Below are 14960 nucleotides of genomic sequence, written 5' to 3'. Positions count from 1 at the left end.
CCTTTCAACGAAAATCAAACCACCTTGGGAACCACAACATTTTATGTCCATTGTATTGAAGTAACATTTTACCATCTCTGCTGTAAATATGTCTTAATATTTCGCAAAAACACAGACTTGTATAACTCTGCTTTAACCTTTAGCTCAGCTATAGCTGCTTTTCTCACATCTCTGGTAGGAAACCTTTCTTCAAAAGTAAAATAATAGTTTTTTTAAAATGTCTCTCAACATTAAATTTTTACAAAACAAGTCAGCCTCTCATTCGCCAGCTTCATTTGAATTTTTACAGTCTACCTTAAATGGTGCTGTAAGGTAACTACTGCACCATGGAAGAAGAAAATTTGAATATGAAGCTGGCGAATAAGATGCTGATTTCAGCTTTGTGACTTTTAGTATTTGACAATTTCTCGCTGTATATTAAACATATCAGAAAACCAGCTGGACTGATTATAAATGCAAATAAGTCCATTCACCTCTACATAATCATTGTTTGTCTTAAATCTTTCTCTTTGCCGTTTCATTAGCTACTAGCTAGGTGTTGTCTGCATTGTTATGGTGACCAGCAGTCTGCAGGCCAACCTTCAGGGTTAAAGGGTGAATTAGCAGTTATACATGAAATCAAGCATTTAAGACCATTTTAATGTTAAAACTGTGTTGAACGATCAGCAGAGCTTTCTTTTATTTTTACCTACAAATCAAATTCTGCTCCTGAGACACAACAGGGCAGTAAAAGAGCCGCAAGCGGACCCAGAGCCACATGTTGCCGACCCTTGGCCTAGAGGATAACTAACTAACAGAAATGGGCTACAGTCTCTACCTGTACACCACCAAGGTGGAGCTACAAGGTAGGGGTTTCTAATAAAGTGGCAGGTAAATATATTGTGCACCCCAAACTGAACTAGTTTTAAAATTCAAAAAGGATTCAACTTAATGCAGCTTGCTTCGATTCTGTTGCCTTTGTGCCAAGCAAAAAGCCAGTGAATGATAGCCAAACAAAAAATCTCATGAATTTATGTGCAAAGTAAACAAAGCCTGTTCACCTGGAAGCATAATTTATGCTATAATCTTGGCAGCAGTCATACAAACAACTGGGAAATACCGCGTACACAGCATATACAAACACACACACACAAAGACACAGCTTTTGTGCTTCATGTGCCAAAACACGTGGTCTGTAAAGGCATCTCCACAGGCTCAGAGTCCTTGCAGTAGCTGCCAGCAGAGGTAAAATGGGAGCTGCAATCTGTAGTCTTAAAGGTTACAGCACGGATAAGGAACACTCAAGTGCTGTCAGCAACCTCACAGGGCATTTTAACAAAGCTCTCCCATCATCAGCTGGAGCGACACTGCCAAACCAAGAGTGAAGGTAAACTAAAGAAGAAGGATTAAGGTCAGAGTGTGCCATCACTTGGCACGGTAATGGGGCAGGTTAAAAGACACATCCCTGTGTGTGTGTGTGTTTTTGTTTTCGAACATTTTCACAACAAAAATGGTCCAATTATACTGGCTATTGTTTTGCACACCGGCCATAAGATTTTCACAATTTAGACACTAAAATGCAGAGCCTCAAGTGTTTTTACTGTGTTTTAAATGCTCATTTTTAATCATGGCAGTTGCACATGATTATTTTGATATGAAGAAAGCTGCAGTTGGGCTGTCTGTTTTATCTCTGCATGGTCGTATTTGTGAAGAAGTGCGAGTAGTTTGTACAGCAGGGAGCTTTCAGTCCCCCCGTCACCCCTTGCAGCTCAACACAAAGACAGAGTCAAAACATTTTACACACAGAGAGACAACACTGCCTAAGTTCATCCAATAGCACAGCTACAGGGGAAAAATGTTTTAATTGATCACATTACTTAAAAATATTCATGCCGATTTCCATTTAGCTGGCAGAACCTAATTTTGTCAAAATTAGAAAATGATTTTTTTCTGCCAAGCTGATGCAAAGGCAACTTATTTTATTGGTCATCACCTTCCCAGCTGTAAAAAGTGTTGGCTTATGAATGTTATTTGTGGCTACCACTCTTGTCACTAAAACCCTTGAAATGGGATGTATTCAAATCACTTTTAAATCAATCTAGGAATGTTTGGGAAGGCTCTTCAGGACTCCGGGCTTCTGTGGTTTGGTGTGTATTTCACTTGTGGTGCACTGAGGCACAGTTAACCCTTCATTCATTACATACATACAGTGGGGCAAAAAGTATTTAGTCAGCCACTGATTGTGCAAGTTCTCCTACTTAGAAAGATGAGAGAGGTCTGTAATTTTCATCATAGGTTCACTTCAACTATGAGAGACAAAATGAGAAAAAAAAAACAGGAAATCACATTGTAGGATTTTTAAAGAATTTATTTGTAAATTATGGTGAAAAATAAGTATTTGGTCACCCACAAACAAGCAAGATTTCTGGCTCTCACAGACCTGTAACTTCTTCTTTAAGAATCTCTTCTGTCCTCCACTTCTGTCATTGCCAACAAAGGTTATGTTACAGAGTATTGAGTTGAACTTTTGTTATTGACCAAATACTTGTTTTCCACCATAATTTACAAATAATTTCTTTAAAAATCCTACAATGTGATTTCCTGGATTGTTTTTTTTGTCTCTCATAGTTGAAGTGTACCTATGATGAAAATTACAGACCTCTCTCATCTTTCTAAGTAGGAGAACTTGCACAATCAGTGGCTGACTAAATACTTTTTTGCCCCACTGTGTCTATATATATATATATATATATATATATATATATATATACAGGGAGAGAGAGAGAGAGAGAGAGAGAGAGAGAGAGCTTATATAAGTTTATATAGATCACAGAAGCTGTTATTTCCAAGCCATAACCATTAAAAACTAACCTCACTTTTTTTTAACAAATCAATAGAAAGCTGCCTAAATTAGATCTTAAGGTGCAATTACTCTGGCTTCAGAGAATGGGAGCTCTGAGATGGAGCAAGACTGCTTTCGATATCTGAAAATATACAGCACTGTCCAAGGCTTTTCCATGAGAACACAATCTCAGACAAATTTAGAAAAAGGTACCTTGAAACCAGCTCTGTGAACTACAGCACATGATGGATGACGGCTCTTTTCAGCATTTGTTTTCTTTGATGCTATTAATAAGCTGCTCTCAGCTTGCATTGTGCTGTGTATGTCAATGCTGATGAAGAAGATTTAGTGCTTGGTTTTTAGTATGGAAAGGAGGATATTAATACAGCGCCATTAAGCGTGAAGGCATTGACACATTTTGCACAGAAACACGCATGAGTAGTTTATTATCTCTTATTCAGACACATTAAAATGAGGAGAGTAAAGAGAGTCCACAATTAGAGAAGCACTGCTGACAAAAATGCAAACCAAGACAGGAACATTAATGAGGTCTGTATGTTGGAGGCAAAGTTAGCTGCATGTCTACAAATGAGAAACTACAGCTCAGAACATCAATGATCAAAGTTATAGACAAAAAAGTTAACTGGGTGGTCAAAGAGGAAAAAGAGGAAAAGAGTGAAGAAAGAGACAGACAGAGGGAGACAGAGAGAGGGAAAGGGAGAGAGGAGGGAAATAACCATGAAAGAAAAAGAAAGAGAGAAAGAGAGCAAGAGAGTGTGAGAAAGAAGAGAGTCAGAAAGAGAGAGAGCCAGACAGACAGACAACCAGTCAGTGACCGAGAATCAGACAAAGAGAGAACGAAGAATGTGCGTGTGAGAGAAAAATGCAGGAGAGAGAGAGAGAAGAAAAGGAAGAGAGAGAGGGAGCATCCCGAGAGAGAGAAACATAGAGAAAGAGACATAGAGACAGAAAGGCTTGAGAGAGAGAGAGAGAGAAGGAGAGAGAGAGAGAGAGAGAAATGCAGGAGACAGAGAGAAGAAGAGGGAGAGGGTGAAGGAGAAAGAGAGTGCACATCCCAAGAATAAGAGAGAGAGAAAGAGAGACAGAGAGGAACAGAGTAGAAGGAAGCATGAATATATGTAAAGGAAAAAAGAAGAGATTATGAGAGTAATTTGAGAGTCAAAGACAGGAGGCACTCACTCTGCAGGCTGGGCAAGTTGGCATCTTCAGGTTTGGTTTTCAGCAGGTGGGGCAACCGAGTGTATCTGTAGCCAAAACCACAGCCCTACAGAGAGAGAGAGAGAGAGAGAGAGAGAGAGAGAGAGAGAGAGAGAGAGAGAGAGAGAGAAAAGAGAGAAAGAACAGAGAGAGAAAGAGTGAGAGAGAGAGAGTGAGAGAGAGAGAGAGAGAGAGAGAGAGAGCAAGAGAGGACATTAAAGTAAGTGTAAGTTAATATAAGAACCATTACACCATAATGAATTAATTAATTGAAATAAAAGGGGGCTACAAGATTTTCACTCCTTTGAATGTGATGTAAAGTAAACGTGACAATGTGATTTGATTTATTTTTCCAAAAACAAACTCTTCTGGAGTGGAAGCTCAGACGCCTGCACTGGGGTGGAACATTATTAGATAAGAGTTTGAGAAGAGGAGTGAAGCTGCAGAGAGGATAAGAGATAAGAGGACAGAGAAGAGAGGCTCACCCTCCACAGGCGGACCAGGATCCAGTTGGTCTGAGCCCATGGCCTTTGTTCATATGGAGCCAGCAGGTTCCTCATCATGGCTACACGCCTGAAGAAATATTAAAGATCAAACAACAGTCTGTACCAAAACATGGCATATAAATACAAGAGAAAATTATTAAACTTTTCTTATGAAAGCTTAGTAATAGTTCAGTAAAAAATCAAATGTACACATTATACACTAAAAAAAAAACAGACATGTTTGGTGCCTAAAGTCTGCTTCCTTAGTTTTGTACTGCTGCTTTGAGGATAACAAATACTGGAAGCTTATACCTCACCAATTATAATCAAAAAGACCGCATGCCTTAATTTTCACAAATGTACCTCAAACTGTATCTATCTATCTATCTATCTATATATATATATATATATATATATATATATATATATATATATAAATAATTATGTGGCTTCAGATGCTGTATGACATACGGTTATCTACAAAAATGGACTAAAGTACAGACAACATTCAGGCTTCGAGTTGGCCGCTACAGTTTTCAGCTATAAAATGTACATCTGTCCACTGTTACAGACGACAGTAGGGTCCAAACAACATTTGGCAGGCTTCAAACACTTGGCGGTATTTCCAAACAAGCACTCTTAATATTTTCTTAATCTTAATATTTTAAGTATTTATTTATAAATTTATTTATTTATGTCTTTCTGACAAAACTAATACGCCTCTATTTTACATTCCAGTCCACAACACAGTGCTGGTCTTGCATCTTACATCCATCAAAACACAAGCCCTTCCAACCTGCCATGCTTTTTTTTTTTTTTAAACCCACTTGCACTTAAGTGAAGTATAAACTCCATAGAGATAATTAAGCTTTAACACTCAAACATGACATACTAAAACGTGATGATCTTCCTGATGTGGTAGATGCTACTGCATCATATTAGCATTATGTAGAGGAGACTGTTTACTGATAAGGCAGTAAAACTTGATTGTGGTAGACCGCTGTCAAACTTTAAACCTGTTATAAAACTGTTTAATTAAAAAAAACAGGAAAAAAAAACGAGCTAATGAATCTCGCAGCCGGTGTGGAATAGACGCATAGTGATACTCAGATACTGATCACTACACTTGAGGTACACTAGCCTCTTTTGCTTTTCATCCATTAATTTTAAAGACTTGTGATTTTTTAGCTTCAATGGCTACATGGAAAGTTGAGCAGTTAATTGTACTCTGACGTGATGTGGCATGAATATCTGATGCATTAAGCTAAAGCAGTTATCATTTATTCATTGTCACTAGAATGTATTAATCACTGTTCTAGCTAAAGGCTTGTACTCATGAAATTAATTTTTTTCGGAAACAACAACTGCTGCTGCTGCTTGATCCTTCTGTTATTCTCAGGGCCAGTTTGACCCCAGCAATCGAAACCTCTGGGAAATAAAGTTCTCATGGGAATTATGTTTTCCCCTCACTCATATCACGGGAACTCGCACTACTATAAGCCGTAAAGCAGAGGGACGTTTTTTGAAGATTATAAAAATGCACATAATAGTGACCTCAATATCATCCAAAACAAATGTGTGTGAAATTGTTGATATTTGTTATTTTATACAGCTGAAACACCTGGAGTCAAACTGACCCCAAAAATACCAACATGTACAAAATGTGTTCAGGTCACTAAATATGAAGCCAAAAAAATGTCATTAACTCAGTATAACAACTAATATACATAATTTTTTACTTTGTAACTGACATTGTTGCGTGTTTATACATACAACAATGGTAGGGCTGGCTGATAAATTCCAAATATCTTCCTGTACCTGATGTGTAAATGCCAGTAGGCTACCTATGTCTCCTGGGAGTCTTTCTTTGGTGAGCGTGGGGCCCATCAGCAGTCCTCTGACCAAATGAGCGGTCAAAAAGCACTCACATGTTCATGATCATGTTGGTCCCATGTTGAGAGCAGCCAATAAAAAAATAATAAATGAACATACAGGCGTTTAGTAACATTTACGGTAGGAGTGTTGCTACGCAGCTAGACATTGTTCCTTATCAGTTGTGGTAGCCACTCATAATAACAAGGTAATATAATGATTCAAGTCAAAAATGTAATAAAAAGATAAATTTGGTACTCAACCATTAGAGCAGAAATTAGAGATTAAACGTTTGGGACACACCAGCCAGAGGATTTCAACATCATTCAGCCAGGAAAGGACAAAAACTAGTCCTTCAATCCAGAGAGGTTCAAAAGAAAAGCATGGCTAACTGTGAGTGTAGCTAAAAACACTCTTCTCCTTTCCTTGCCTGCTCTTGCCATGAATTGATTTATTGCTTGAATTGATTTATTTTGAGCAGTGACCATCACCAGAGACTCAATTTCCATTACTACAAGTCACGTTATTCCTAATGCCCAGAAAGCATGTTTCCCTGCTCTAAAACGCTATTTTGGCTATGTAGATGTGGACCACAATGATCGCTTACTGATAAATAACTCAGAATTGTAATGCGATGCTGTATAACCAGGTTCTGTGAGATCTAATGCTGTTATCATATCCCTCATATTGCTGTTTCCACTTCCACTAACTGCTGTACCACGTTGTGAATTTGTGATTTCACTGATGAAGCGAGTGTGTTTGGATCAGGTTTGTGTGTAGTTTCATTGACAAGTCGGCTGCTGCCGCTACAGTCTATTGTGTCCCACCAGGCTTTCCATGGCAGAGGCTCCACTGGAGATTACTAAATGTAGTCATGCAGTTCACACAGTGCTAATTGTTGGCCTTACAGATTTCATTATTTGTTAGCTATATTAGTCTTGCACTTCCAAATCTAAACTAAAGACAGCAAACTTTCTTGAGAGACACGTCAGATATGTCTTGGCTGATCGACTACTTTATTGTGCCACTACCACTGAAATTGTACTACTGAAAGTGTAGATCATCTGCACGTCATTGTAGTTGTGCTGCAGTGCCGTATCTGGGCTCTGTTGGGATTTTGGGTACTCACTGCTCCTCTGGGATCCTCTCCACTGCTCTGAGGGATTGTGGATAACACACATAGCTGGCTAGGGCTTGCATCAACGAGTCTTTGATGTCTACAGAGGAGAAGGAGCAAGCAGTTACACTTACGACAAAGTTTCAAGCTTATTGACGTATTGGGACGAGGCAAATATCTCATTTCAAGAGCGGTTTTAAGATGGTAATGTGCAAGTGTCTGTTTGCTTCAATTTATTTGTGATCAATGATCTGTGAGATCTACTTGAAAGCTCATCTCAGCCTTAATTGAGAAAACAAGGAATCAAGGCCTTAAGGCGATACAAGAGATGACATGCTGCATCAATAACACTGATGCTGTATCCTGGCATGTCATTAAGATGCATTACAGTTACAGAACCTCGTATGAAAGCCAGACGGTATCAAACAGCAAATCTATTATTGATTCTATCTGGTCACAAGGAGCCTCGAGGCGTCCTGGCAGATGTTTTCTTACTTACGCCAATATCAACCAACCAAGACCAAGTGCGGTGAGGATTCATGGAAATGTTACAAATACAGCTCGCTTATCTTTCTCCAAAATGAAAAGACACTGCTATCATAGAATAGACTCCCTCATAAGAGTCCCAATCCTTGAGAATTACTATTCAGTGCACACTGTCAAACCCTTACACAGAGTTAAAGAAATCTGAAGCCATGCAAACAGTGGCACATTCCCAGAGAGGAACGGGACAACTTTTAATTATACCTTTATATGGAGAATTAATCTGAGTGACAAATAGGCCAGAGAAGCCACTGGCTATATTAGGTTTAAAGAATTCCCATTAAAATAGCTCTCTAACAGATTACTCGCACATTTTTGGACCCGATTCTTTTTGCGCCCTTCGCTGCAGGTAATGAAAATAGATAGGACATTAGGAGAGACAGATAGGAAGGAGAGGAGCAAGAGGAAGAGAGAGAGGGATGTGAGGGGAAAAACTGAAGGAAAGGGCAAGAGAGAGTGGGGAAAAGGGAAAGACAGAGAGAATGAGAGGGAAAGGGAGAAAACGGAGAACTAGGAAAAGAAGAAAGCAAGTGAGGACAAGAGGGAAAGAGAGCAAGAGAGAACAGAAGAACGAAATAGAGAGATTGAAAATACAAGTAAAGAGGGAAATGTAAAGAAATCTTCAGTAAGTTAAAGAGAGAGAGAGAGAGAGAGAACAAAACAACAGACAGCGAGAAAGAAACTGAGTAAGAAAATAACTGAGAAAGAAAATAAAAAAAGGAGATGGGGAGAGAGAGAGAGAGAGAGAGAGAGAGAGAGAGAGAGAGAGAGAGAGAGAGAGAGAGAAAAAGAAGGGAGGATAAAGATGGAGGAATACTGAGACAAAAGGGAGGACAGAGAGAGAGAGAGAGAGAGAGAAGCTAGAGACAGAGACAGACAGAGAGGGAGAAAGAGAGAGAAGCAAGAGACACAGACAGACAGAGAGGGAGAAAGAGAGAGAAGCTAGAGACAGAGACAGACAGAGAGGGAGAAAGAGAGAGAAGCTAGAGACAGAGACAGACAGAGAGGGAGAAAGAGAGAGAAGCTAGAGACAGAGACAGACAGAGAGGGAGAAAGAGAGAGAAGCTAGAGACAGAGACAGACAGAGAGGGAGGAAGAAAAGAGGGATGTGAAGGGAAAACTGAGGGCAAGGGCAAAAAGGGCAACAGGGGAGAGAGGGGAAAAGGGAAAGAGAAAGAGAGGGATGAAAAGACTCAAAAAAGGGAGAAAAAAGGAAATAAATGGGAAAGAAAGAAAGAAAAAGAAAGCAGGACGTGCAAAAAGCTAGCAGGGAGAAAGGGTGGAAAGGGGGGAAAGAGAGACAGAGAGAGAGAGAGAGAGAGAAGGGAGAACTATGAAAAGGAGAGAGCAAATGAAAGTGGGAAAGAGAAAAAGTGAGATCAAGAGAGAATAACAGAAGAGGACAGGGAAAGAGAGAGATCTTAAGTGGGGTAAAAGGAGAGAGTAAGAATGTGACCAAGAAAGAAAGACAGATGGAAGGAGAGCGAGAGGGAGAGGGAGAGAGAGAGAGGGAGAGAGAGAGAGAGAGAGAGAGAGAGGGGTGAATAAATAGAGAAACAATGAGGGGGAACAACAGGGAGAGAGAGAGAAAGAGAGAGGTAGAGGTGGAGAAAGAAGGAAACAATGAGGGGGAACAACAGGGAGAGACAGAGAGAGAGAGAGAGAGAGAGAGAGAGAGAGAGAAAGAGAGAGAGGTGGATAAATAGAGAAACAATGAGGGGGAACAGGGAGAGACAGAGAGTGGTGGAGAAAGAGGGAAACAATGAGGGGGAACAACAGGGAGAGAGAGAGAAAGAGAGAGGTAGAGGTGAAGAAAGAAGGAAACAATGGGGGAACAGGGAGAGAGAGAGAGAGAGAGAGAGAGAGAGAGAGAGAGAGAGAGAGAGAGAGAGAGAGAGAGAGAGAGAGAGAGGTGGAGAAAGAGGGAAACAATGAGGGGGAACAACAGAGAGAGAGAGAGAGAGAGAGAGGGAGAGAGAGAGAGAGACAGAGAGAGAGAGAGAAAGAGAGAGGTAGAAGAGAAAGAAGGAAACAATGAGGGGGAACGGAGAGAGAGAGAGAGAGAGAGAGAGAGAGAGAGAGAGAGAGAGAGAGAGAGAGAGAGGGAGAGAGGTGGAGAAAGAAGGAAACAATGAGGGGGAACAGGGAGAGAGAGAGAGAGAGAGAGAGAGAGAGAGGGAGAGAGGGAGAGAGGGAGAGAGGGAGAGAGGTGGAGAAAGAAGGAAACAATGAGGGGGAACAGGGAGAGAGAGCGAGAGAAAGAGAGAGAGGTGGAGGTGGAGAAGGAAGGAAATCACAAGGGGGGGGGCAGTCAGCGAGAGAGCAGAGAGAGAGGAGACAGAAGGAGAGAGAGCTCATCCATTAAGCTCGGTGCGAGTGGAAGCATATGACTGTATGAATGCGGTCCAGGTCTGTAATTTAATATTCGTCTCATAAATCACGAAGGCTCAGCTTTTATTACAGGAGAGTCTGGACTAAGACAATGTAATGAACCGTACTCAGTCAAGATTAGGAAACATGCAGGGCAAGACTGACTCTCCTCAAAATTTCTAAAATCTTTATTACTAAAAATGATTGCTGCACTGGGCTGATGTGTACTGTAGCATGTGTTGCAGATGGAGTGGGGTGAGTTTACCTGTGCCCACGATGCGTGGGTCTGCAAAGTGCTTGGCGAGAATAGCAGCGAGCTGAGTGAGCGTGTCCTCATAGCCTGGGAGTAAAACAAAAATTTTATCAATGTAAAAAATTATTCTGATATGTTTGTTCGGTGCTTTACAGGCTCCAAATAGTTAGTAGGACACTAGAAAGCTGAAAATGATTTTAGAATGATAAACAGAGCTTCAAATGACTGAGAATGGATAACTTCAAGAATAAAATCATATTAAAATAAATATTTAAAATGCTCTGGTTTTTTAGAAGTGGTGCCCAAATCTTACTGCTGACAGCTTTACAAGAACAGATAATACAGTAAATAACAGATAATAAATAATTATAGTATATTACGAAGGCTGGGCCTGCACAACACAGTTTTTTGCTGATTTTAACTCTGATCTGCCACTAGCGAAAAATTTTCATAATCTCAGGTGATTTTCTAGTTCAGGAGCTCAATCAGAAGCGACTGACGACGCGATAATCTAGAGAAACGAGCAAATCTTAAGTCCTCTGATCGAAATCTGAAGTGATCGAGGCTCTACGATATCAAACATGAACAGCGGAACGAAGACAGAGGAGCTGCGTGTAAAACACAGGCAGATATGAACCCTAATCATGTTTATAATGTTGGATCCAGACATCAAATCACTCTCTTCACCATTTCAGCTCAGCTGCCAGTTTGTAGCAAAACATTTCTCCAGCTCTCACTGTGATATCAGCGTTTCTCAAGCCCATATTAATCCCTAGTTTGCACTTTCACTGCGTATAAAAGCACAAACAGGTCCAATAAGTTCTTGTGTAAGTGATCTCGGAGGAGTTCTGGGAGTTTGAGTTCTTATTCGTAGCCAAAACTCTTTATGTGTGTTAAGCGCACTTTACAAGAGATGTGGTACCTGCATGAGAAAGCCAGTAACTGTCAAGACAGCTAGTCAAGATTTTATTATTTATCTCTGTATATCATCTAGTAATAAACAGACAATGAACAACGCGTCGCATCTGGTATGAAACAGGTGGTATAGTCTCTCTTTTTGCCGTGTCCTCTAGTGTGAGCACCCTCACGACCAAAAGACAAGAAATTCTGTGACAAACTAATTTGAGTTTGTAATGCTCTCTGTTTTAAAAGTGTGCAGTGTACGCCAAGCCTTAGTCATTTCAAAACGTCTTGTTGCTCCCAAAATAAATATAGAATAAAACACTTAAAAATCCTTTTTGGTTTGAGTTTGTAATATTTAAATCTAAGCAAGACTCAGTAGGAAACCTCACGCTCCTCAGAGCAGTTAGGATACAAGAAGGAGTTTACAAGGAGGAGAGATGCATTCAGATCAAACAGAGGAAAAATCTGTGAGATAAACCTGAGTAAAACTAATAAGACTGTCTGACTAAAACTGTCATCTGGTGAACTTCTGATATTATACACAGTTAAAGCAAAAGCACAAAACTATAGTCTCTGGCAACCTTCTTCATTTGGTCTCCAAAATTAGTTTCTGAGCCAGAGCTGCAAATCCATGCTGTTAAATCACTACGCAAACGTTTCATATGAGCTGGTAAATCCTCCCGAAATCCTCACCACAGTCTTTAAACCAGCTTAAATCCCTCACCCAAAATGCTAACGGCGCTAATGATAAATGAAATTCATTCGGCGTCAGTTAAGCATTAAGCAAATGAGATCATGCTAACAGATCCCCCGCTGGCTATCGCTTCACTCTTAGCCATCTTAGCAGTTTTTGGGTGAAGGAGTGTGTTATTCGCCGTCATTAATGCATGATCTCGAGTGGTGTGTGGAGTGGTCGGCTGATTGAGTGTGTCGTGTGTTTATTGACTGAATACCTGGGAGCTCATCCATGCTGTTGGAGGGGCTGAAGTAGTTCTTGAGGGCACTGTAGCTGTTCATGGCCACGTTGAGGTAGAACTCGGGGTTGAAGGCGAACAGAGAGCCCGTGTTGTCAGCATGCTCGATGGTGCGAATACATACGCGCAGCAGCCAGTACACGTCCAGCATCTTCTCCTGCAGCGCACGTACACACAGAGATATAACTCTGACACCAATGAATTACACAACATGCATTAGCATCAAGATGACTGGAGAATGAACTGAAGGGCAAGTTTGTCCAAAAGTGAAACTGTAAAGTTACAAATCCCCTGTGATACAGTACCAGTCAAAATATACCACTTCACAAGGTTTTTCTCGTATTATTATTGTTTTTCACATTTTAGAATAATCGCAATAACATCAAAAATGTAAAATAACACAAATACACTCATTTACAGTCTATAGAAGTCCTTGCATTGAGACCATTTCTTTCAGATGCAGCTTAAATGTCCGTCCATAAAGGACAAATTTAAACGTCCACCTTAGCAAATATAAAAAGGTTTTTACAAAAAAAAGAATGCCAAAGCAATTTGTCTTTAGGCTGGAAAGAGGAGTTGGAGTCAAATGTCATGACCGAGCAAAAATACTTGACAAAAAAAAAGTTTTAAAAAACTTTAAAGTAGTCCTGTATTGCCTTAATGTAGCTTTGGTATGCTTTTCCAATGAAGATCCATATGTGCTGAGCACCTAATGGCTACTCAGTCTGAAAAACGGCTGTTCGGGCCGAGTTTAAGCATAAACATTTGGATAAAACACACACATTCAATCATCTGCATGAAAAACTGACCGGTACTGCAAGTACGCAGATGCTGATTCATCACATAAGCTCTTCCTTATCAACGTCCATGCCACATGCATAACAAATACATAATTAGAGTGCATTAACATTTACTGTACATACACTGATTTCCAGTCTTTACAAGTCCTTGCATTAAGACAAGCACCATTTCTTCCAGATGCAGCTTAAACGTCCATCCTTACAGGACAAATTTAAATGTCCACTTTAGCATGTATTAGCAAATGTAATAGTTTTAGGGGAAAAATGATACACTCAGCCCATGACTCGATTTGATCCTATTCATAATACTCAAAGATGCCATGATATGCTCACAAAATTTTGATCAAAACCCAAATGATGACTATAATAATATTGCTGCACAGCATAGTAATGACACAAGAGCTGGGAGAAAGGATGAGTGATGAAGTGAGCTGCTGATTGTTTCTTGGTGTTTAAACAATGAAGCTCTATTAGACGGTGTAATTAATCGAATGCCCATTATCCACGATGCACTGTCACACCCCCATGACACATACTGTCATAGTTTAGCATTGCTATATCACAAGATCCCGATGCACAGGCACACCCCTGGCAAAACTTTATGAATGGGAGAAGGCAATCTTCTGCACCCTCTCTGTCTCAGCTGTGGTTATTATGTAGGTCAGTGCTGTACCTTAGAGTAAATGGTGGCATTGATCCAGGCCAACCTGCGGCTGAGGTGGTTCAACTTCTCAGCAAACACTTTTTGGCTCTTCTGCAGTTCCTCCAGAATATCTGGTCTCTACACACAAAGCATATTAGCTGATTTTTAAAATATATATATATTTTTGTATACAGCCCTGTCACATAACACACACAACAGTTTCACAAATGTTCTACAATTAAAATCGATTGAAGTCATGAAGTCAACAAGCAATATGTTTAGAGATACCCAAAGGATTTTTCCCAAATATTTCACTGGTTTGTAATGATACACTCTCAATCTAGTGCATTACATTGAAAAAGGCTTCATCCTGTTTGCTGATACTAATCACTGTTAATTATTCATTGGTGGGCAATAGTGTGTGTATATCTACATATATAAACAGACGAATTTGATCTTTGTAAGATATTATTTGAAAACCTTTTGTTTTCACTTTGAGTCAAATACTCCAACAAAACAAAACAAATTTACTAAATGATTTCCTATGACTAGAGTGAAATGAACATGAGCGTTTTGTTTTAACAGTGCTTTTCTGCTATGCTTCCAACATGCTATAGCTGTAGCCTTTTGCCTGCTGCAGTAAGAGCAAACAAAACATTAACATAACTCTGTTAGTGAGAAGCCAATTTGCATATCAAAAATCAAATCTAGTCTAATTTTCTACTCAATTTTTAAAACTTTCATGACTATCTGAATGTTTAAAAATCCCTAACAATGGATTGTGTTTTTTAATTTTGTGGATATCGTCAGTACTTAAAACCACTGACCAACAGCATGTTTCATTATAAAGAAAGCACACTCGCAACACCATTAGTGCGATGCAGTAATGAAACATTAAATAAAAGTGCTTGTACTCACAGCTAGCTTTTAGCCTTTTTTAAATCATTATTCATTTATTTAT

At 39.7% G+C, this 14960-nt stretch overlaps 1 protein-coding gene across 4 annotated transcripts in view; it reads right to left on the bottom strand.

The window, feature by feature from the left end:
• Positions 1–14960, bottom strand: part of LOC108431597 (E3 ubiquitin-protein ligase RNF123) — a 205893-nt gene that overhangs the window by 142497 nt on the left and 48436 nt on the right. For all 4 annotated transcript variants that reach the window (XM_037532207.1, XM_017704847.2, XM_017704848.2 and 1 more), the window contains exons 26-31: positions 14030–14137; positions 12536–12713; positions 10692–10766; positions 7526–7613; positions 4525–4612; positions 4022–4106 (exon numbers count right to left, since the gene is read on the bottom strand). In XM_037532207.1, the coding sequence (XP_037388104.1) occupies positions 4022–4106; positions 4525–4612; positions 7526–7613; positions 10692–10766; positions 12536–12713; positions 14030–14137 (622 nt within the window). The remainder of the gene's footprint in view (positions 1–4021; positions 4107–4524; positions 4613–7525; positions 7614–10691; positions 10767–12535; positions 12714–14029; positions 14138–14960) is intronic.

The sequence above is a fragment of the Pygocentrus nattereri genome, chromosome 21 (assembly GCF_015220715.1).
Source record: "Pygocentrus nattereri isolate fPygNat1 chromosome 21, fPygNat1.pri, whole genome shotgun sequence".
In the NCBI taxonomy this organism is placed as follows: domain Eukaryota; kingdom Metazoa; phylum Chordata; class Actinopteri; order Characiformes; family Serrasalmidae; genus Pygocentrus; species Pygocentrus nattereri.
The sequence above is the reverse complement of the archived record's forward strand: the minus strand, read 5'-3'. Positions and strand labels throughout refer to the sequence as shown.